The sequence below is a fragment of the Phaethon aethereus genome, assembly GCF_964289735.1.
Source record: "Phaethon aethereus genome assembly, chromosome: 2".
NCBI classification, from domain to species: domain Eukaryota; kingdom Metazoa; phylum Chordata; class Aves; order Phaethontiformes; family Phaethontidae; genus Phaethon; species Phaethon aethereus.
In genome coordinates, this window is record NC_138582.1 from 168,425,740 (window position 1) to 168,450,279 (window position 24,540).

General features: G+C 41.5%; 1 protein-coding gene across 1 annotated transcript in view; it reads left to right on the forward strand.

The window, feature by feature from the left end:
- Positions 1 to 6,903: 6,903 nt before the first annotated feature.
- Positions 6,904 to 24,540, forward strand: part of NKTR (natural killer cell triggering receptor) — a gene marked incomplete at its 3' end in the record, with an annotated part of 42,931 nt that continues 25,294 nt past the window's right edge. Inside the window, exons 1-4 of the mRNA XM_081996626.1 lie at positions 6,904 to 7,093; positions 15,253 to 15,327; positions 22,534 to 22,641; positions 23,641 to 23,685. Coding sequence (XP_081852752.1) covers positions 7,036 to 7,093; positions 15,253 to 15,327; positions 22,534 to 22,641; positions 23,641 to 23,685 — 286 coding nt within the window. The 5' untranslated portion in view covers positions 6,904 to 7,035. The remainder of the gene's footprint in view (positions 7,094 to 15,252; positions 15,328 to 22,533; positions 22,642 to 23,640; positions 23,686 to 24,540) is intronic.

Here is a 24,540-nt window from a genome sequence, read left to right on the forward strand (position 1 = left end):
TCAGACTAGACATAAGGAAGAAATGTTTCACGCTGAGGGTGGTGAAACCCTGGCCCAGGCTGCCCAGAGAGGTGGCAGATGCCCCATCCCTGGAAACATCCCAGGTCAGGTTGGACGGGGCTCTGAGCAACCTGCTCAAGTTGAAGATGTCCCTGCTCACTGCAGGGGGGTAGGACTAGATGGCCTTTAAACGTCCCTTACATCCCTAAACTATTCTATGATTTGCATTGCAGCTGAATTAACAAACCCTCCTGCAATCCACAGTGCTGGCAACCATGGTGCAGAAATGTCCAAACTGTCTGAGCTAAAACTAACAAGCTCTGAAGTACCTGAGCTGACTCAGTTTCAAGCATTTCAAGCATATTGTGCTGCATAACAGAGTATTCACAAGTGGTGCTTAAGGCGAATGTTGAACTGTGGTTTGTACATGTTTAATGCAAAGGTAAAAAGGTAAACTAAACTTTAGAAGAAAAAAAAGGAAGAAAAAAATAGGGGAAAGGAATCATCATGTCATTTCCCCCTCAAATAGCTATTAATTAAATATTTCTTTGAATTGGAGTGGTTCTGGGGAAATTACATTTCTTAACAAGCTTCTTACAGGGCTGGTTTGCTGCCTTCAGCAATATATATGACTTTTCCTTTTCTTTTCTACTTGCTCAGCACTGTTTTTTATTTCTACTCCCTACCTCAGTGTCACTTCTGAATAAGGGTAGGCTTTTAGGCAAAATTGCCCTTTTTCTTTTACTGACATAAGACCCATATAGGTTGTCAAAGTACATACCAAAAGACCTTTGTTGTCATCCATTCCAAGAGCTCATAATTTAATACAAGACAACAGGCACAGGAAACAGATGGGAGATTTCAGGAACACGGTAACACAAACTGTCTAATTTTATTGTCAGGGCAAAAACTCACTTGTGTTGCTGTTATGTCACGTGGCCCACTCACTGTTTTCCACGCAAGACTCCACATGCAAATACAGACATCGTCTTATTAACCTCTGCACTTCCCTGTGGCACCACGTTTCACTGGTTAATTATAGGCTGTATAAAAGGATCTCTTTTTTTTGACATATTGTAAGTAGTGTTGAAGGGGTAAATCAAGTCTGATATGAAGTAGGCTTCATTCCTTGGATAAAGAATAGTTTTGATTACTACCAAAGCTTAATTTTCTTTCAGTAGTCCTGTGTTATAACCCCCTGAAGCAAATGGAAGACAAATTAATTGCATTGGGGTTTGGATTGGGCCAAATACCATGTTGAGACCTACACAATGCACCAACCCACATGTCAGACATCTCGCATTTATTGGTTAAGGAAATAAAAAATCATCAAACTCTACAAGCAGTGAAGGAAAAGCAAAATGGAGATTGTAAATTTATTTGGGCAGCACTCAGATACTAATGAAGGGGAGCAAATAAGAAGCTGGGTAGATGGGAAGATTGTTGAGGTAGAAATCAGTCTCCAGCATCTAGAAGAATTATACAGAAAACTACATTAAATGATGTTCCAGCTTCTGAACTCACTCATATTCAGGTTTCTTGACAGCACTTGCTTTTGAATGTTTTCTGGATGAGATCTTGGCACCATTGAGGTTTATGCCGCATCAGCCAGGGAGACTGAAGCTGTTTGTTTACCCGGGGAGGCAGCTAGAGGAGGAGATCTCAAGCCTCCCAAACCTGACCTGCCTCCCAGCAGCTGGCTGGCTGGATTTCGAGCCTCAGCAAGCTGCTGCTAATAATCCATATGCATCGTGTCCATTTAAAGTCCCATATACTATTTCACATGAAATACAGGTGTCAGGGCCTAAAGAAGCTATACATAAAGGAATATACCCTGCCCATTAAGCAATTTGCCACATAATGGACTGACAGTTTCTTATATTTCTGTCACGCTGGGACAGTCATTAAGCAATTCTGTGTACTGCCTGGATGCAGACGGCTCCACTGACTCACGCCAGGAATGGAAACACTCCTGAAGCTTTAGGGCAGAACAGGGTAAGGCTCAGTAATCCTTTAGGAAGTGTGTTAACAGTTCAGGTATTATTTGGGTTATGGTTCACAGGAAATCCGTGGGGAAAGGGAAGCATGAATGAAGAGAACCGCAGCGTTTGGATGTGTGAGGTTACAAATATCCCTATAACCTGTCCGAGGATACGTATGTCCCCTCATCAATGCTCTGTTTCAGCAAAAGCGAGTCCTAGGACAAAGGTTTTGCTTGAGACATGAATTTCAGCGGTAGGACAGCTGTGTAAGTGTCCTAAGAGTTTGTCAGGGAGCAAAAGAGAGGGAAATTCATTGCAGCTGGCTCAGCATATGGGTGACTATAATCTGCTTTTATTTTACTTCTGTGCCCCTGCCTCTGTGAAGTTACTAATGACATTGGTAGTATGTTAATAACAGCAAATATAATCTTTCTCTACTTTTACCTAATGCTCATGTTCCATGAAAGAGTGATTTCAAAAGATCCGGCTTTCCACTTCTGTGGGCAGGCTTGCTGGACTGCTCACGCGCTGGACTCCGGGGCAGCCAAAGGGTAACAGACTGTTTCTCGAGCAGCCTTCGCAGGCTCTTTGAGTAGCTGGCAATGCACGGTGCCAAATGGGAAAGCTACTGCTGAAGGAAGGCACTAGTGATAGTCTACCTGCCTAAGCCCCCAAATCTCCTGCTGCACTTGGAACATTCTCTCTGCGTCCTTTAGTTCCCAGTTTACTCAGTTCTGTCAGAATTAAATGCTGAATTAAATCACTAAATGCTTCCAAGGCTGTATAAAAGCCCAGAGTTTTAATGGTTTTTGGTAATGTGGACAGGAACTTCTTGCTAGCCGTGCACTGATCTTCAACAACTTGGCATTCAACGTATGGAATAATGTCAGGTGTTACTGCCATGGTGTGGATTTTGATCAGCAGCGTAGGGCTGACAGATTTTACTCTCTTATTACTTATCCCCAAGTTTTATTACTTACCCCTTTTATTTCCCTTTGACGCTCTAAACTCTGTGCTCAAATGGTGACACGGGTATTTTTTAATGAAGCACCTTTTCACTGTTTAAGTTTGCTTAACAGGTGGCTGCCTGCCAGCTTTTTATTTTTAAGTTCTTGTTTGCTCAGTACTGAGGCTTTTCATAATTAAAGCCCCTTTTTCCATTGTTCTGGTCTGCAATATTTGTTCTTCAGAAAAAATATTGAAGAAATGGTTTTGCATGACTGAACGACTGAAGGAAACACTTCAGGTGCTTGTCTGTTCTTCAGTAACACAAGTTTTTAAATTTAACTGTAGAATTTTCTGGCTCTTTTATCCACCGCTTCTTAATGTTCAAAACTTCAGTGACCCTCGTGAACAGCTCTGAGTCACTTCTTCTCCTGGTGTCAACACTTTGCATCCGTTCGCACCAGATAAGAATCTGCGCAGAGCGGCTACAGAGCGAGATCTTGAATAAGCAGCCATGAATTCCTCTCACAGAAGTATTTTGAGCACCACCCTCCTGAACCGAAATGCCCCAGATAATGAAAAACTATGTTGAAAATTCCTTCTCCTCCTTTTCTAGCTAAAGTGCGTGCAGACCACAAATTAGGTAAGAAAATAGTCAGCACCCAAGGAGCAGACCAGAGTTTTTTCAGATGCTAGGCCCTCTGTATTACAGCTGACAAACAAAATGTAACTGCAATGGCAATACCTGAAATAGCATGAGAAAGAACCGACCAACAACCTGCTGCTCATAAAAAACAGCTTGTTTCCAATTTCAGACTCCGGTGCTATGTATGGAATTTACAAAAAAATGAGGAAAAGCCTCCATAAATACCTAAACAAAAGCTGGTTAGTTCGAGCTTTCACAGCCAGACGTAGACTAATAATTATTAAGGCAATCAAAGACACTTTGGAAAATAAAGACTGTGTCCTAATTTTGGCAGTTTTACCCTGATGTGCACTTAGGTTGCGTAACTGCTGAGCAGTGACTTTTGCACCCTCCTACTTTTCAGACTCCTGGAGGCAAGCGCGCTCTATCTCAGAGAAGAATGCAACTTTCAGCCAAGATTTGTCAACGTGAATTCCTAGGCATAAAACGTACCACTGAGAAATCTCTGAAGTTGTTGTTAGGTAGAATAAAGTTGTGTCTGCTGATCTTGGCGCATGCCAAAGTTGTCTATAGGATTGGAACATAGCCGGGAAAATTTTAGCCTAGGGGCTAAAATTTAGGGGGCATTTCACAAATTTATGGTTTATAAAAAACTAGCATTACACTGAAGCAATTATTCATACCTATACTGCTTTGCCAGGCAGACCTTAATCCCCCTCAAACAGCCTACATCCATAGTCACTGGGATCAATGGGGACTTTGTCACTGCTTTCAGTGGGCACAGGATGTTACCAGAAAAGCATCTGCAGCAGTTCCCAGATAGGAACACTAGGCAAAAAAAAAAAAATCTTCATTTGTAACTAAATGTTTCATGTTTCAAAAGACTGGCCTCAGATGTGCTTTGGAAACATGCTTTTTTGGGTATGTCTTTCTTCTATCAGGCTGCATATTTATCAGCTCTGGTCCTAGAGATGAGCTTATCTCCCAGGGGATCAGAACTTCTTTCTAATTTTCTTCTTTATTAAAATAATCAGGGCTTGCAATTAACTTTTTTATTATTGCTCACAATCTTTGCTACTTGCATGAAAAGCAAGTAGCACATTTCCCTGTCTTTTTTGAGACTTTTGCTTATTTCTTTGCTCATCTCCCTTCAGCAAGTTCGTGTTCTGAAAACAGAAAAGCAAGAGACTGCAGGTAAAAGGGAATTAATAGTTTATTTCAGCTCGGGAGGAAAAAATGCATAACCATAAAAAATCCAAATATATATTTTGGGAAGGGAATGTTTGAGAAGATTAAGGAAATCAAGGAGATGTGTTTTCAAATTTTAATTTTTGCAAGGAATTCCTGGGGACCTACATTCAGTCAATGTCTCAGCAGCTTTGTTTCTCGGTTTACCCTTTTAAAGTGAGGCAAATAATAACCTTTTACTTTATAAGAGCATTTCACAGCTAAATAATTCAGGGCCAGGCTGTGCTACATTTTTGTCACGTTGTGTGATAGCTTACCATGCAGGTATCCCAAAGGACCAGCAAAACTCTGTGACAACTCCAAAGATGGGCTTCCTTAGGGACCGCTTGCACAATCATGTGTTATTAGACATAGTAAAGAATGACAGAATCTGGCGGTTAAAACTTCATGAGATGCTCAAATTCTATAGTGACAGCAACAGTTGAAGCTATGGATAAACTACATCTAGAACAATCCCACTTTGCTGCATTCCTAACTTCTAAAATATCCTTTGATTTCAGTATCGTTACTCTTTATTCTCAGCACATTTTTTTTAATCTAAGACCTCTGAATTTCTCCTTAGACAAGGGCGTAACCGCAGACAGTGCTGCCACGTAAAATTACTGCGACAAATTCTGGTTTGCACAACTTCTGAAAAGCGTTCAGAAACAGTTTGCTTCTCGGGCAATGAGGATTGAAGAAGAGTGTCCTCGCTGCTTAGAAAGAGACAAAACTTCTTTCTGGAAGTAATAAAAGGCTATTTTTTGCACCAAGTGATGAGACCGTGGTTTAGCTGGAGACTATGGCTGTAGGGATGGCACAGTGTCTGCAGGGTGTACACCGTGCTGGAGGTGCTGCCTTCCTCTGCCTTCCCAGAAAACCCATTTCTGTAAGGATGAGAACAAAGTTACTGTTACAGGAGTAATTACATAAATTGAGTATGAGGGGCTACACAAAAAGCTGGTTTAAGCTGCTGGACATCCTCGGTGTGAAGCGACTCGGCCTGAAGAATGTAGTAGGCTCAAACTGAGCAGAGGATTTAGAGATTTAATGTTCCTTCCTGAACAGTTTGACACTGAAGTGATTGCTAAAGTTACCATTTCTACACTCCGGGATGGTCCAACGTCCCAAACTCAGAAAAAAAATAGCCTGCGGCCTGCTGCAATAATTACGTTTTCTTTGGTTTAAATTTTCTTGGGCTCTAAGGCACGGCTGGACGGGTTTATGCCAGGCAGGGGCCAGATCGCCTCAGGCTGGCCCCTGGAGCCGCCCTGCTTTCACGCCGCAGGCGAAGCAGCGCGGTCCCCGCCACGGCCCTGACCAACGCGCTGCGGCCAACGTTTTCCTGTACAAAATCTTCTGAGGATTCTTCGTGCTCGCAAAAATATTTTCCCTTCAGAGGGAGACATCGCTGCAAGGCTTCTCAAATTAAAGGGGGTGAAGCGCCGCGGGGTCGCTCGGCTCCACGGCCCAGCACGGACATGACGGCAAGGGGGGATGCCCCGCTACCGGGGCCGCCCATGTTATTTATTCTATAAAACACCTTCCTCCTCCCCGCGCCCGTCCCGCCGCCACGGCAAAGGGACCGGGCAGGCCCCACCTGCCGCCTCGCCGCCTCACAGCGCCGCGAGGGCGGCGGGAAAGCGTGGCGGCGGAGGGGCGGGGCGCGCCGGGGGAGGCGGGGCCGCGCCGGGGCGGGGTGGGGCGGGCGGACGGGCCACTGAGTCCGTCGGTTAATGGCGTCCGGGTCCGGCGGCTCCGGCGGCGCCTCCTGGCAGGGGTGTGGGAGCGGGGGTGGGCGGGGGGCTGAGGGGGGCGCGGCGCGGCGGGAGAACAAAGCGCCGGAGCTGCCAGGTAAGGCCGCGGTCGCCCCCTGCCCGGGGGAGGGGATGGGCAGGGCAGCGGGGACGGGGCTTTCCCTCCTCCCCCCCCTCGGCTGTTTGTGAGAGGGAGAAATTCTCTTCGGGGTGAATTCTCCCCGCCGCCGGGGTGGGGAGGGCGGGAACGTGTCGCCTTGAGTTTCTGGCAGCGCCGCGGCGGTGTCAGTACCCCCGGGTGGGGGAGGGAGGGAGAGCGGACGGACGGACGGCGGTGTCGGTTCCCCCCCGGGCGGAGAGGGCGGGCGGGCAGCGGTGTGGGCTCACCCGGGGCCGGGCGGGGCCCGGCAGCTCCCCAGGACGCCTCTTCTTTGTGTCCAGGTGGCGAGGGCGAGGGGCGGCGGGGCTGCCCGCCGCCATGGGGGTGCAGGACCGGCCCCAGTGCTTCTTCGAGATAGAAATCAACCGGGAGCCAGGTGAGGCTCGCGTCTCTGGCACAAGCACTCGTCCCAAGCGTCGTGTTTTCTTTTTTTTTTTCTTTTTCTAACCACATTTTTGCTTTAATAATTGACTGAAGACGTTAGCCCTGAGTTTGGCCACTGATGTGTTATTTCTGAATTAGTTTTTAGTGACTTTTGCTATTTACTGGGGTGCTGGATGCTCTGTTCTCTCTTGCGATCGATTTTTATTTGCATACGTGGAGAGTGGTTCGGTAAGGCAAACTAACACCATTCTGAAGATAAAAAGCATTCTCTTTGGTTATGTGTGATGCATTTACTGTTCTGTAAACTATGGGAAATTGGGGCAGGTTGTGAGGAAACTGGAGGGGTACTCCTAAAAGTATTTTTTAATCATACGGCAATTGGAATTAGAAAAGGAGGAGATCCTCTGATCTAAACCATTCCTCCTCCTGCTCAGATTGAGTCTTCTGAATGTAAATGAAGAATTGACCATAGAATGATGGTGAGAACATCTCACCAGGTGCCCTGTTTAAAAAAATAAAATTAAAATCGTGTCTTAACTCGGGTTTTTGCCTATGGGAAGTGTAATCGCCCCTAAGTGGTGGACTGTGAGTTTTAATCCTGGAATACTTACTCGATTCCCTCTTCTGTTTGCCCTATGCTGGAAAAATAATTGTACAAATTTACTTACCCATCTTTTTGCACATGAATTAATTGATGCATATTAGTTGTCTTGCATGTACTGCTTTATATTGCTACTATTTGTCTCTCAGAAAAATGAATAAATGTGGTGGCTTTATTATGCTTTCACTTTCATTTTCTGCTTCAATGTTTCTCTGAAAGCCTTTGAAATAAGAGTTTACATCTCTGCATTTTCAAATTTCAGTTGCATTCTAATGTAACTGTAACCCATTTGGCTTGCTCTTTATTTTCACCAAAATGTGAAAAGAAAAATTAAATTCTAACTTCAGTAACCTGATAGGGCATATTTATAAATCTGTTGCTGTTATAACTCCTCTTTGAGTTATTAACAGTGACTTGTCTGAATACTATTTTGACGAGAAAAATGTTAATGTAAATGGAGCTTTAACATTTTCTGTTGCTTTAAATTCAGATTTACGATGAGATGAGACTACTAAAAATGTTTTAGGTTGTTAGGTTTCCAGTTTAGGGGTGATAGTTTGTCGAGATTGATTTATAGCGAAGACAGTTTACTCCTCATCTCACTTGCTTTTAATCTTGGTTAGGTTTTTTGTTTTGACTCTTCATCTGAAGAATCTCTCCCTGCGCTCTTTTCTTCTGCTCTTTCTTCAGGCGCATGCTCCTGCTCCAATTTCATAATGCCTCTTGTTGCCTGCCTTGTCCCCTCCTCAGCCTTGTGCTGTGCATCACCGGTGAAGGTGGATTACCTTGTTTTGCCTCACATCTACTTGGGTTTGATGACTGATAGCATTGTCAGAGAGGAATCGCAGCGTTCCTGTTCTTGGTGGTGCAGAGCTTTCCTTACCTGGAGTAGATGCAGGGGCTTTGGCTCTTTCATTGCTGTCTGTATTTATTTTCTCTTTAAAGTAACAGGAATCTCACTGCTGTATATCAAATTCAGAGCCCTGCTGGTTTTATTCCACCTGACTAATGACTTGTACTTTTTGCAGGAAAACGGGCCAATTTGTAAAACGTTGGTATGGGGACTTGTGCGTGGTTTGGTTATACTGCTTTATTCTAGTGTCTGTTTATTAATTCACTATGCAACTGTGTCTTGGGATTTAAGGCTATATTTTAAAAGCTTAAACATTGCCCTTTTAGCTGTAAGGTGACCTTCAAAAGCTGAATCAAGTATGACTGATAAAGCAGTGCTTCCAGATGACATGAAGCACTGAGAGATGTACTCTCCTGCTGATACTAGTGAGGTATTAATTTTAACTTTTAAACTGCCAGCAGATGTCCAAATTAACACTTTGCTTATTTGACTTACAATAAGCCAATCTGCTTGTTAATTTATTATTCTTAGATGTAGGGAGAAAGAACTGGGGAAAAGAACAATGCTGCATTTTGTTGCTAGCTGAGAAATAAGACATTTCCCCCACTGAAAAGCTGAGCTAACATCTCTCCATGAAATGCAGTCAATAAGAGACCATGCCTCTTGCAGTACTCCGCCTGCAAAATACAAAACTGTGTTGTTTTTAACAGTGCAGGTTGCTCAGAGTCCAAAAATGTTCCCCCACGCAGCTGCCAACTCTTAGCGTTTATCTTAGACTTTGCTTACCCAATCTTTGTCAAGATACCTGTAGCAATTAAAAATAAGAGAGCGGTGCACAGACTAGATGAGGAGTGGCAAAAAGTGTGTGGGGGGGAGTGGTGTGCAAATGCGAAAGGGGAAGGGACTGCAGATTTTGAATTGGTTTTACTCTTCTAACTAGATCTCTTAGGAAATACAGGAGTGGATACTGTAGCTTTGGTTGTGCTTTCAAAGAGCTTTATTACACCTTTTGTGTCCATATTTTAATTTTCACTACAGAATCTTGGAATAAAACTTGATGCCTGCTTGTACGTGCCTTTTGCAGTGGGGCAAACTTTGTAGGCTTTGTGTCAGTTTTTTTAAAGTCTAAATTTAGGCAGCTTTTAATAAGTTGCCTGTTAAGCATTTTTTTATGAATGCACACTGTCGTTCATAATTTTTAAAGAGCAAATGGAGGATAAATAGGGAATAAGCATTTATTTTGTTACTAGCACAGACAGCACCTCTCCATTCTTTTGGGTCCCCCCTACTAATGGATTTGGATGCCTACTGCATGCACATGGGAGTAAACTACTTACAGCATGCCAAGAACATTGGGATGGCAGATGCCTATTTAAATAATTCTGTCTTTACTCTGTGATGAAGAATCTATGTGGAGCTTCAGTCTTCCAGGTACCATGATAATTAGAACAGATGTCCGACTAGGATGTCATGTTCATAGTCTGCTGCTGCAGTAGTTGGTATGGCCATCCAGGGTTGCTTGGCTTTTTTTTTCCCCCACACACTTCCCCTCCCTGCCCCCCCGACTGGCTTTATCCATCGTAAAGGATGTCATATTTATTCATTTTTGCTTTGTTTCATTCTTATTCACAGCAGAATTTTCTTTCTTCTCAACTTTTTTTTTAACTTTTTTTTTTCGTCATGTCTTCTATGTCCCTTCCTTTATCAGTCATTCTGTTCTTTCGTTACTTCTCTCCTTCTAGTCATTTTTCCCCTCAAGTTTATTGTATTTTGGGATTTCAGCTGCTATAAATTTTTGTGAAATAAGCTCCACTGCAAAAGTCATTGTAGTACTGTGCCTGCCTTAGTAGGGAGTAGAACCAGGGGGGGCCTTATGGGGTTTTTGTTACCCTTCCTGAAGACAGAAACTGTTCTCAACTGGCTTCCCGATAACTTTTAGCCCTTGGAAGGCAAAAAGTTGTAGGTTGGCAGAAAATAGATCAGGACATTAACTTTATCCATGAACTGATTGGCAGTCCAGTTGGGTGCAGTACAGCAGGAGCCAAGGGGATGTGCTATATGGGGGACCCCGATCAGAGAGCATGTAAGGGAGATAAGATATAGATTTGGGGGGAAGTGGTCTAGTAAAAATCGTAATTCGGTCATCATATAGTTATTGTTGTCCGTGCAGAGTGAAATACCCCGAAGAGTTACCTTGAGGTCTAGAACAAATTGGACTAATAAATGGAAGACCCGACGGATCAGCCTCTTCTGCTAGGAGAAGACAAAGTTTAGTCTCTCACTTGCATACCTCAGTAAACTTCTGTTGTGTGCAGTACTGAAATATGTTTGCTTTTGTGGAGACCACAGAAGGCTGGAATGGAGGGAGCTTCAGGTAGTGGTTGTGGAAGACTGGGCTCCGTAGAGAGCTGGGGAAGGAAGTTTACAGAGGTGTTCCTTGCAAAGTGTGTAAGGTGGGGTAAGGAAGCATGAAAAAGGTGTTAATGTGTCAAGACTATAGATCCCTGCTCAGGGGAACTGGGACATACTGTTCTAACTGATGTTTTAAATAAAATCTGGGGTTTTTTTCCCACAGTAAGTTTGTGTTTTGCTGAAAACTGTAGCCACATTTCTACTTTAAAGCAGTCTTTTAAATTTATATGACTTACTGTTCCCAAATTTAAGGAAAAATAAATTAATAAAATTTAATTTTAAAGGTTGGCCTCTGGCAGACTTCCTGGCCTCTGTCTGTAAGGGATGTGCATCACTGTCTTAATGGTTGTAATCCCTGCTTCAGCAGGATATTCTGTTGATACACTGGGAAAAGTGCTGCAGTTGCTGCTTGTTTGGTTTGCTTTAAGAAATTGGGCAAAGACAAACCCAATATATTTAAATTTAATTTTGAGTAACTAAGTTTATTTTGGGAGTGTCTATCTGAAATTGATACCTTTATGGTCTAAACATAAGGTAATCTACCAAAACAGTTTGCATTACATGGAAAATACATTCAAGCAATATGTGTTTGGCTCCCATGCTTGTTGCTAAAAAGTTAAGAGCTAAATTGATGTAAATCCATGGATAAACATTTGAAATCAATGATTCTTTTGATAAACTTCGCTAGCAGGAGCCCTTATTACTATGTAGCGTGAATATTCCTACCCTGAGTTTTTACCACCGAAGTTGAATCAAGTACTAGTTCTTCCTCAGCTGAAAAATTGATCATGGGTTCAAAAGCAAGCAAAAAAAAGTTTTCATATTTGAATTTGAAGATAGAGTTCTGAAATTGGATTGTTTCTGGTCATTATGCCCTCTGGTTTCTATAATTGGTATAGCTCATTAGCTACAGATAGCACTTTATGAAATCAAACTTCAAAACATCTTAGACTTTATATATGCATCACTTACTATGTATAATTACCAGTAATGTAAATACTTCTTTCATCACTTACTCTAATTTCTACCAAAAAATATCTTTAAGAAAGAAATTAAAAGCCTGCTAACAAATAAGTATGGTTTTACAAATAATAGGCAAATGTTAAGTTATGGTTGGATGAATTTCTATGGTGTTGGCTAGCACAAAAAGTACAGTAATGTACTGTAAAATCTACACTGTGGTACGGACAAGCATCTCTTCATTAACCATGAGCTGGTGAGAATTGGTCTTCTATTGAGAACAATGCTAAATTACAATTATAGGAATGTCCTGCCTGCTGATGCATTAAAGTAAAGATTTTAATAGTTTGTATAACTTCCTTGTGGTAGTGGAAGAGTTGCACCTCAGCTTGGGTGAGAGTTTCATTGTTAGAAAGATAATCCCAGTGTTTTTCGCTTTAGTCTCGAAGTGGAGTATCTCTGCAGGCTCATTTCTTGGCTAAAGCTGACTGAGGAGTCTGGGTGGGTTGTGAGCAGACTTCACCTACTTGAAAAAGTCTTCTTAGCAATTTTTGTTGGTTTGTTTTAATTTACTGTTCAGGTCTTAAGGTTGGTCACAGTCAGTTTGTTCCCTAATTGGAAAACTTAACCTTTGTATCAGGGAAATGAAGCCGAAGAAAGTGTTGGAAACTTTCTCTATTACAGTAAAGGTGGATTGCTTCAGAGAAGAGGTGTCCCAACCTGAAATTAGTAGCATCTCAAATGCTTTTTTTATCTGTTATATCAGCATATACCTCAGCTCCAAGATTAAAATGAGATGTTTCCCTCTTTTTTTTTTTTTTAATTTCCCTGAGGCAAGAGGTAAGAGAAAGATGCATAGGTTCTAAGCATACTTTTTATACAGATTTTTATTTTTTTATAAACAGCTGTTATTTCATACATATTTGTGTGATGAAGATATGAAAATGTGTTTGATCCATCTCAGGCACATTTAGTTGACTGTCAGTGGAAAATAGAACCATTTGGTCATGGTATTCATGCAGTTTAGGTAAAATACAGCTTGTAACCCACCAGATGGATACCTAGTATGTGGTTTGTGTCTTAAAAGCACACAGCAATATTTTATATAGCTGGATAGAACAGGCTAAACAGTACTTTAGGTTAAATGGAAGATAGATGTCTTTATCTTTTAAACTGGGTCTGTAGTCTTTTGATGTTGGATATGTGCATTACAGTTTGTAGGAGCTGAAAGGCATGGGAAGCTAGCAGACATTATTGCCAAAGCACTAGTAAAAGATACTGTTGAAATCATGATGCCTTAATTATAAATGTCTTTTCTCCATGTTCTGCCTTGACACCTTCAAGAACTTGAGATGATGTTCTTCCAGCAGAAAACAGAAGCGGCGGTGTCCGCTGCTTAAGGTGCTAAATACAGTGGGGTTTGTATGTAGGACAGGGACTTGCAAGCAGAAGGCTTCTGCAATTGATGCTTGAGGGCAAAAGTCCCTTCTGGAGCCCATAGGCAGTAACACCTATTAGTTATTTGGCAGCTGTCACCTTGGTAAATCAGGAGCTGGTCTGTATTTCTCTACTCCTAGTAGAACGGAGATAATGACAACTTTTTCCCTGAAAGGCATTGTGCGTTGTTTCACAGCGAATGTGAGAGGAAGTCTGTACGTGGCTTTCTAAAGCACTCGGTCACCGCTCAGTTCAATCAGGGGAATGGGACTTCTGCTCTCCTGAATTGCTGTGCTTATGAAAATTGAGAACTGTTTTATGAAACTGTCTTCTCTGTTGTGTTCTCTGTATGAATCTTCAATCTGCATAGCTTATAATGGCTTCCTCACTTCCAAATAGTTGTCACTTCATAGTGGTAGTTACTGCTACCACTGTTTAATGTGGGGTCTTTGAATATTTGCTATTTCTTCATTCTTTGGAGACTGTCCCTACTCTTCTTCTTTAGATTTTCCTGCTGTAATGAGAATGTTCAGAGAACATTCTGACTGCAGTCGATGACATGCAGACACTTAACAGCCAAAGGCATCTTGGATTTTTATCTAAGAGTACAATATACAGGTGGTCTCGGATTGGCTTTGGATTTTTTTTATTTCTCCCCTTTTTTGAACAAACAATTCACTTTGGCAATTGTATACATTTGAACAAAGCCCTCAAATGGAACACAGTTTCTTAGGAGCCTCTCAGAATTTTTCTTGGTGATGAATAAAATACATTTGAACTTGAATTTTTTTTTTTCTTCTAAGGGAAGGAAAAGAGAAGTAATTCCTGGAGTAGTTACTTTAAAATTCTCTTTGAAGTCTTACCAGTATACACCACTAGAGGGTAGTGCTCATTGACAGGTTATTACTGGTCTCCTTGTAATGCTAGTCAGCAGTGTGGGTTTTATGGCTTATTTCATAACCTATGGAGACAACAACTTTTTCCTTGCTAATTATGTCTTCTTTTTAAAGATATCATATATTTTGAAGGTTTCTTGTCTTTAGTATTATGTGTCCCAGTATATTGAAAATTGAGATAGAAAATGTGAATCGGTTCTAAAATAGTTTTTCTTTATACTAAACCACTCTTCAGCAGTATTTGAATAGTTTTCCAAGGTACATGGCACAACTACTACCAGTAGCATGGGGGTAGCTGTACTGAGAGTGAGAATTACTCCGTTCACTTTACATAGAGAAAGTAGTACTTGGCTCATAGTATTGGGCAAGTGGAAGGTTAATCCTGAAACTGCTGGTATTTTTCTGCCCACCTTTTGTCTTTCCTATTAGATTTATCTATTTTATCTTATTTATTTTTAAGTAAAGGGTTTTTAGGCCAAGAGTGCCAATGCTTCTATAATCCTTAGTACACTATGGGACTAAGTCAGTTGGATTCTTTAGGTAGTGATCACAGGGAAGATTGTGGAAGTGTAACTATTAATGTGTTTGTGTAAACATAGTACTTGGGGGACAAAAAATGAACTCAGCTGTCTGAGGACCTGCATTTGTGGCAAAAAATCTTTTTCAAAAGAGCAATGAATTGACAGGCTAAAATATTTTAGTAAATCAGTTTGGCTTTCCAGGTTCGAATCAAAATGGAATCATTAGGACTTTTAATAAGTTAGATGTCATGATATTACTTAATCTTTCTTTTTTGAAATTATGGTATTGTTCTCTCCTGCAGCTTGTTTTAACGTAGGCATATTTGAGGTGTTTTCTTGTTCTGCTTGATGAAAATAACGTTTTCTTATGAAATTATGTTTGCAAAACATGATCATTTATTTATATGCGTATTTTCTTATGTTGTTATAGAGAGGTATAAAACTCTTAATTTTTTTTTTTTAATCTTCTAGTTGGTCGAATTATGTTTCAGCTTTTCTCAGACATATGTCCGAAGACTTGCAAAAACTTCCTTTGCTTGTGCTCGGGTAAGTAGCATATTTATATTTAGGACTTTTTACAAAGTTTCATACAATTATTATTTGTTATGCAAGTATAAACCACAGCATAATAATAGTGCTGATTTTTTTTCTGGTAAAAACAAGGCTGGGACTTGTTAGTGCTGAGGAGGAATTGAATAATGCATAGCAGGAAATAGTGTGGTATTCTATAACTGTGGTGGAGATAATACATGGAAGACAGAATGCAAAACTCTGAATTTATGGAACAAAACCTGTTTGTTTTGGTGTTTTGGTTTGGTTTTTTTTGTCGCTAATGTGGGGCTTCTGTAGGTAGAAGTGATTCACACGGCTAAGACTGTAGTGGAATTATTGATCACTCAAGTTACACAAATGTGATAAAGGTAAGCAATTATTTAGGATTTATCAGGGTTTTAGGATTTATCAAGGGAGACATGAAGTATTAATGTCACTGCACAGTATAATGGTGACACTTGAGATGCTACATAAAACTTTAAATATATACGTAAATGTCTCCTTGCATAAAATGTTGATTTCTATATATAACAACATTTTGAGTGTGTTTCAGGTTCATAGCAGTGTTCCACAGGGATCAGAAGCCAAGACCATCTATTAAATCTGAGAAAACTTTTTCATTTTTAGCTAAATGAAGGTCTAAAAGTAAATATGATGGTCCTTTAGAAATCTTGGGATTGTTTGGTGGGTGAGAGGAGAGATCTGTGAAATCAAAGAGACAGCATTGACAAAAAGAAGTCTGGGTACAATGTAGCACCCTCCAACCCATTGTTTTTTAAGCAGGACTTGGTCTAATGATTGGAAGAGTAAGGGTAGTAAGGGTTTGGTGGCTGCTTTTTTTTTTTGGTCTGTGCTGTTCATCAGGGATTTTTCATCTGTAAGCTGAAGATTATTCTTCATTAGGTTATTACAGGAATTGGTCCGTGTTATTTAGGCGAAGAATGCATTCTGTGTCTCTTGGTGATCTCTTTGTCTTGTATACCTGAATGCTCAGTGACTTGCAATATACCTTGAATTAACTGCACCAGTGAAGCCTCTACCTTGTATGTGAAATAACTCTTTTCAAAATCATTAAAACAGTCCAGCAAGTCTTGCCAGGCAGCACTTCAACATCTGGCTTTAGTGAACTGCTTTTAGCTGTTCATCAACAAATTTGTTTTATATCCTTATGCGTTAACTTCCTAAAGTTCATCCTGTTGGCGCTAAAATCCCAGAATGTGATGTTTTCTACATTATCTCAGTGAAGATTTATCAGAGCTTTATAATACTATGAACTTGTAGAGGGTACAGTACATATCTTTTTTTTTTTTGAGGTCTGTGTGGTGTCCCCTCTTTTTATTCCACTTTCTGATTTGTGTTATCACTGCTTATTAAAGGATACCTAGGGAGAGGCTGAGAATGGGAAAGAATGGTACAGCTATCACAGAAAAATGGAAACATGTTTGAAGCTTATCTTAATCGGAATAGATTACAGAAGGTGAGAAATAAAATGGAGTAGCAGACTGAATAGTGTCATGCCTGAGCCTCACGCTCTGCAGCTCTGAAGGACTGTGTAAATCCTTACAGCAGGTTTGCCTGAAAAATGTTAGGTGGAGATAAAGGAAGGAAAAGGTGTTGGAGATGATGAGGAACAATACAAACAAGCAGAGGAAAGAACAACTTTTTTAAAAAAAGTCTTACTTCTTTGTGTTGCATCCCTGTTTGAATTCTGTTCTACAGCTGGCTGTACAGGTTTTGTTGATGTCTTCAGCTGGAACCTGTCTTTAGCTGTGCTTAATTTCAAATGTTCTTCCAAAGTTGGGAGGCTTACTCTTGAGATCAGACTCCTAGACTTAAAAGCTACCTTGAAACGTTTGTTTCATTCTTGCAAATTATGTTTGCTACTGTGTACTCATAGGATAGAATGATGATTTGACAGACATCTTTAAAAATTTACTAAACACATGGTAATTAAATTCTGCAGGAGAGAAAAAGGCATGTAGAAGTACCTGAAGAAATTTAATTTCTTTTTGCGTAAGGTTTAAGAGAATTAAATTGTATTTATTTCTTTTGCTGGTAGAAGCCATCTCTTTTCTGCCATGATAATTCTCAAACTTGAACTCGGGATGGCTGAGCTTGGAGGCTAGAGTTGCATGGCTAACATTAATTCTTTTCTTGTTTGCACCAATTATATCTGTGTTGCTGCCAGGTTTGCCTGAGGTTCTTCTCCTATCAACTGTTCTGTCTGACTTTCTGCTTCTCCTTGACAAGTTCTTCCCGTGCAATTGCTACTGCTAGTGTATCTGCCTCGTGCATGCCACTTTCCCTGCGCTTCTGCCGTGTACTTCCAGTACCTCAATTGCCTCAGAACCGAAACTGAGCTCTGTGCACAAGGCTGCCAACTGCTGCATGGTACCATGGATGAGAACTGTGGCCAGGAGCGGCAGGCCTGGCGTAGGGTCATCTACACTCTTCACAGTAGGATCCAGCAGGTCTCTGGTACATACTTTCTCCCTGTCCCCATGGACTGCTGTAGCATTCCAGTTGGGCTACTACTTCTGTGTTTGCCTAGATTATGTTAGGGGACCTACAAAGCCTGTCTTCACAAGAGCAGCGGTTCTGTGATGGGAGATGAAGGTGTACTGGTAAGACTGCATTGACATCTGGCAACCAGAACTGAGGTGTGAAGCCTTGCTCTAAATTGTTAGAATTGAGCTGCTATACCATCTTCGGAGACCAAATAAGTCATTTGCTTCCAGAAGTCAGGCTCCCCTGGCTCCTGCCACTTCTCACAGCAAGATCCATTGGTAGAACTTCAGTTGTCAGAGAAGTGTGAGTTCCTATCAGGTATATCTTTTGTCCTTATCTTTTGGTCTTTGCAAGAAATCTTTGAGTCACTGGAGGTTTACTCGATACAGCATCACTTTCTGGTGCTGACATCTTGTAGCCATATGCAAGGTCTGTGCTCGTCTAAGGAGGCATATGGCTGTATAATAGAGAGGGGATGATACCCCATTCTGGACCATATAGTATACATAATGGAATATATTAGCAGCAGACTGTGAGCATTGTACACTTCTGTACTACATAAATTCAGGATTCTGCATGTTCTTTATCGTTAGAGCTGTGTGGGTTTTCACCTGAATTGTAGCTGATGAAGGCATCACGGCTGCAGGGGACCATGTGTCCTCACACTGTTACGGACCTCATAGCAACTTGATTTGGGCTGTGCACTTCCATTGTGTCATTCTGAAGAGTGGTTTCACTTGTCTCAAGGCAAGGTGGTACACCCTGAGAGAAACACTGGAGACCAGTGTTTGAAATGGTATGCCTATCATCATGCTCAGAACACGAGCCAGCAGTGTGCCCAGGTGGCCAAGAAGGACAACAGCGTCCTGGCCTGTATCAGCAATAGTGTGGCCAGCAGGAGTAGGGAAGTGATTGTGACCCTGGACTCGGCACTGGTGAGGCCGCACCTCGAATCCTGTGTTCAGTTTTGGGCCCCTAACTACAAGAAGGATGCTGAGGTGCTGGAGCGTGTCCAGAGAAGGGCAACGAAGCTGGTGAGGGGTCTGGAGCACAAGTCTGATGAGGAGCGGCTGAGGAAACTGAGGGTGTTCAGTCTGGAGAAGAGGAGGGAGAGGGGAGCCCTCATCGCTCTCTACAACTACCTGAAAGGGGGTTGTGGTGACGTGGGTGTTGGTCTCTTCTCCCAAGTAACCAGCAACAGAACAAGAGTAAATGGCCTCAAGTTGTGCCAGGGCAGGTTTAGACTGGATATTAGGAAAAATTTCTTTACAGAGAGGGTGGTCAGGCATTGGCACAGGCTGCCCAGGGAGGTGGTGGAGTCACCACCACTGGAGGTGTTCAAAAAACATGTGGACGTGGCACTTCAGGACCTGGTTTAGTGGGCATGGTGGTGTTGGGTTGATGGTTGGACCTGATTATCTTAAAGGTCTTTGCCAACCTTAATGATTCTATGCCTGCTACTCCATCCATAATCTCTGTGAGGCAAGCCAGGATGTTTTTGTAAGGAACAGATGGAGAATGACAGGGTGATTCTGGCTGCCTTCCTGCAGCCTGACACTGTTGTCAGAAATAGACCTGGCTACTGTGAAACAACGTCGTCTGCCTTGACAGCAAGAGGCTCCTTGCATTTAAATTAAAACATCTGGACTTGCAAATTGGCATTTGCAGGTCCTTCAGTCAGTCTACCTATTGAATGAGCACCAGCCCATCTGCTCTTTGCTTTGTCAGGAGCTTCCCTTCTCATACTCTCAAATGGAGACTACTATTAGGCACCTAATTAAAAATGTCTCGGATTGGGTTGGCAGTGCAGGGTGTTAATAGGGCATGAGAGCAAAGTTTGCCTGCCGAAGGGAGAAGGGCACTTTGATAAAGGCTCTTGTGTTGTGCCCTCCCCAGCTGATGGGTTCTCTCTTGCAATCACAGTGTAAGTTCTCCTCCACCATCCCATTTCCAAGTGATTTGCAGCACATAGAAAGAACTGCTTAGGCAGGAAGGGTGCAAGTAGGTGGGGCTCAGACCAAATTTTTTTTTCTTCAGACAAAATTCCGGTATGTTTAGAGCAAAAAGAATAAGGCTAGTATTTGACCATAAACAAAAAAGAAGCCCAGCCCATGGCTGTTGCAGAAAAGTGTCTGGGCTTAAGGAGGTGCTGCAGCTCTAACCAGTGGAACAACTGGTCTGTCTTTTGCCTCACTGGGAGTCTAAGGATTGGTTTTGAAAATCAGATTGAAATAGTACAGCTCTTGCAGGAACTTAGCTCTCCACCATCGGGTGAGCAGCTTAAGTGTATTGTCTAAAGTGTCTGTGGCTTATGGGGAAGTAGCTGAGTTTTATGACTCTGCCCACAGTTGTATCGTGCATGAAAGGAAAGGAGCATCACAGGTATTGCCATTTATTATGATAGGGACTGTGCTGTCTTGGCGATACTGTAAAGGAGTAAAAAAAAAGGGGGACTACAACTGTTGTCCTAAATATGGATTTTTCCACCTGGTGTGCAGAGAGATGAAAAACACAGAGTTGAGATACCTGCTTTTATTGCAAATCTGCGCAGCGTTGGGTGCTAGGTGGTAGGCCCACAAAGCTAGTACACCTCAGTTAGCACACGGAGAATCTTTATACACTTTGACCAACAGTTATCAATATTTTTTAAAAGTTGGCTCTGTCACCCTTGTTCCCGCTGGTTCTCATAAACCTCATCTCCACTTAGCCACAGCATCCTTCTTTTTTCCTAGGCATGCTCAGTGAGGAAGGGGCTTTCCTTGCCCAGGGGCAAGTTTCTATTATGCCAATTATATGTTACTTACATGATAATTAGGCTAGTTCACTCAAGGTTCAGTAGCTGTGTTTTTTGAGATTATCTTGTTCCTTCCGTCAAGGTTGCACCGTGTTAACTGCTCACCAAGACTAAACAGTACCCCCAGCCTGATTCCTTGCATACCTTCAACACAACTTCACACAACACCATGGTCCGAAGCTCACCTCTCGCCTTAATGTACCAGCTCAATTATGTGGTCAAGTGCAATGCAGGATCCCATTCTGTCAGGGGATTATCCATAGCCTGAGGGATTTGCTGAAACATGACCAAAAATGTAGGCTGATACTCTTTGATTGATGTGGGGTTTCCAGTGCTGTAGCAGAGAGGCATGTTTGCAGGGAATGGAGTGTGTCCATCCCTGTAATATAGCTTTGCTTGGATAACATTGGTGGAAAATAAAAATGGGGTAGGAGGAGGCATGGGTTATGGGTATGCAGGGTCAGGGTGGCAGAAAATAAGTTGTATTGTGCAATAAACAGCAATGCCAGGAGTGGTTTTTGTGCCACAGACTGCTCTTTGTCCTCAACCTGGCAGCGATGGGCTGTTTGGAATGGCAAATTTGGGGTGATATGGTCATCAGTTATTTTTGGGTGGAGGAACAATAGATCGCAAAAGGGAGTGTTGGCTTTGGGTAACAATACATGTACACATCTGAGGGCACTACACGGTACAGAGGACATTTAACTAGTATGTTCTGACCAGTGTCAAATGCCTGTTCCATAAGCAGTGGTGGGATGAAACTGAATGTTGAGTTATTTGTCCATCTCGTCACAGAATATCTCCTGTACATGTGCTTTACTTGGGATTTTAGCTGTTGCACAGGGTTTAATATACCTGTTACTCTTAATTGCCGTGTTCTGCTGGCTCCTCTCTTCTTGGAAGCCAAAGTCAGTGTCTTTTGTATGTACCCTGACTGGACCAGCATAAATCCCTCATGAACCTGCTACATATGACTGGCAGGGCAGAGGTCCTAGTACCCTCATCCACATGCTCAATGCAGTTTTTCTTTTGAATTTTGGAAGAAATGTTAATGAAACCTGAGGTTCTGGGATGTCTTTCTCAAAAATCACCAATAGGCTTGAACTGCAGCTGCACCAGGAGTCCACTGAGTGGAAATCTCAGACTCAGAAAGGATTAACAAGTACCATGGCCTGGGTTGGCTTCTGCTGCTGGGTAAGAGTGGCCCAGGCTCAGTGTTTGGAGTGTTTCCACAGACACACTCCCCCATTAAGATTCTCATTGTCCTGGAATGGGTCTTGTATACACAGTTCTGTCAGTTTTTTCAGAAATGGGCGTCTGTTTTGTGGAAGTTTCATGCTGAGATGGTGAGGGTCAGTCCTGGGCAGATTAAGGGGTGACCTGACATTGTGCATAGATTGGTGAAGATGTGGCACACGCTTGGAGTAGCTCAATCCCATTTTTCCAAGCGTGGATTGCATTGAAACTGAATTGAAGCCTGTTCTGAACTCAGATTTCTGTCCTGGGATTCAGCTGGCACACCCAGATGTGTAAGTGGTTTGAAGAGGACGCTGGTGTACGCTTCAGCTAATATAGCAGTGTAGCTTTAACCACAGAAAATAGTTAACCCATCATTATCACAAACTCTTGTTTTCTTATCAATTGTTCTAAATGGATTGTCAATAAGTACCCCTTCTTGGGAGGGGAGGAAATTTTTTTTTAAGAAGAAACTTAATTTTTACTTGAGAGTCCCCTTGTAAATGTGTCCCTTCTGCTATTAATGGACAGTGAAAAGGCAACAGGTAGGACCGTGTGACCTTTTATATTGTGCTATTCTGATGGTTGTCATATCTGTTAGCACTGGGAGGGAATTTGTTCAGTGACAACCTGTAGATTCTTTCTGTTTCACCTTCTTGCAGGTGAAAAAGGAATCGGCAAAACAACTGGAAAGAAGCTGTGTTACAAAGGCACTACGTTCCATCGTGTGGTTAAAAACTTCATGATTCAGGGGGGGGACTTCAGCGAAGGTAATGTATGCCTTTAAAACTGAAATGTTTTAAGTGGAACAGAAATACAGTTATAATGTAACTTTAGAAAATCCCATGGAAACGTTATAATGCCATAAAAATATTTCATGTGCTGTGAACTATAGCATAGATCATCCATTTCTTTGTTAATCTTTGAAATTCCAAAGTGTTTCAACAGAAGTAATATTTATTTAGAAAATGTGTTAAGTTTAAAGAAGAAAAACCCCTTGCTGTAGTTAACTCCTATCTTATTAAAACAGAATTCAGATCCTTTTGGATTTGTCTTACTGCTTTTCACTTTTGTGTCAGCAGTAGAGGCAACACTTATTGATACAGGGACCTAACTATTTGAATAAGTTTACTTTTTAAAATTATTTTTTAGTAAATGAGCTAGAAGTGTTTAACAGGTAAGTCTCCAAAAGGAGATTTTTCCCAGGAGTTTCTTTGTTTCCTTGCCTGCAGTATGAGTACAACATAATGTTTTAGCCTGTTGTCCTTCCCTGAAACAGCTGTCCTTACCAAAATGTGTATCTTCTTCACTGTGTCCTGAAATCTTGTACCTGATAAAAAAGGGGAAGATGATCTTGTTTTGAAAATCAAGTAAGGATGTCTTTAAAACTGCTAGCTACTTTCTTCTGTCATCTATTCTAGTGGATTCAGTGGCTTTGAGCCTGGCAAGATTGTTGGTCCTACCTACTGTTGTTTGCTGCTGTTGTTTTGCTGTCATCTGGTGCTTTAGCAAATACCGGTGAGGATTAGCCTTTGGAGCCCTGCTTCAGACTTTCCAGTGTTCAGAGGCACTAAGGCAATCTTCATTCTCAATATTTTGAGTGTCATCAGGGTAATGCACGACTGTGACTTTTAATTAAGGAGCTTATGCTCAAATACTAGTAACTGGCCAGAGTATCCTCCTGGCTTGTTATAAACTGGTAGAATGTTACATACAGCTTTTTTTCATAAATGAAACAAAAGGCTTAATTCATGCTTTTTAATGTGTAGGTAATGGAAAAGGAGGTGAATCTATTTATGGTGGCTATTTTAAAGGTAAGAGGAAATGTGTCTTTTCAGATTCTTTATTCAGTTCTGAGATAAACAAGTCTTGATTCCCAAGCTACTTAATGAAAACAGGTCTACTTATAGATCACCTTTTGCATGAAACTAATGTTGCATGAGAATTATTTTTATATGCATGACTTTCAGATAATTTTTTGGTAATATTTAACTTTAACTGACAATTAATTAAGGCTAACATTATTGGTTAAACATGACTTTCAGCATGGAGGTTAGGCAACTTTATTCATGAATAAACTCCTATCTTCCTGCCTAAAACTGTCAACATATTCTTTTGTTTATAGAGAATGTGGTCTTTTGCAAAATGAAAAGGTAAGAGACGAAAGCTCAGTAACACAAATTCAAACTCTGTTCCCTTGTACCCTCCCTAGTAAATATATAGACAACTGATACGTCCGTTTGTAGATGGGTATCTGTGTTGCTTGGAGAAATGAAGAGTTCTGTGTCTAACCTTTCTGAGGGTTAATGACTTACTCTGACAAAGAATACTGGCATAATTTCCAGCTCTAAACAGTTATTTCTTTTGTTAATGTCCCTTTCCTCCCCTTCCCTAGTCAAGGTTTGTATGCTTAGTGTTCGTTTCTAAAAGTGTTTTTGTTCATATGCTCCACAAGTTATCTTACTTGCAAAGCATTTGTAAATAAATGTACATTTACCTCTTTAAAATCTGTTGTTGGAAGGAAAATGGTGAGTTTATAAAGCATTCCTTTAAAGACATACAATTCTTTCTTGCAAGAAACAGGTAGTTACTGTGGTATTCAAGTGTTAATAAAGGCACTGTCTGTATTTATGTAACAGCCTCTGGTTTGTATGTTTTGCAAGTAGCTC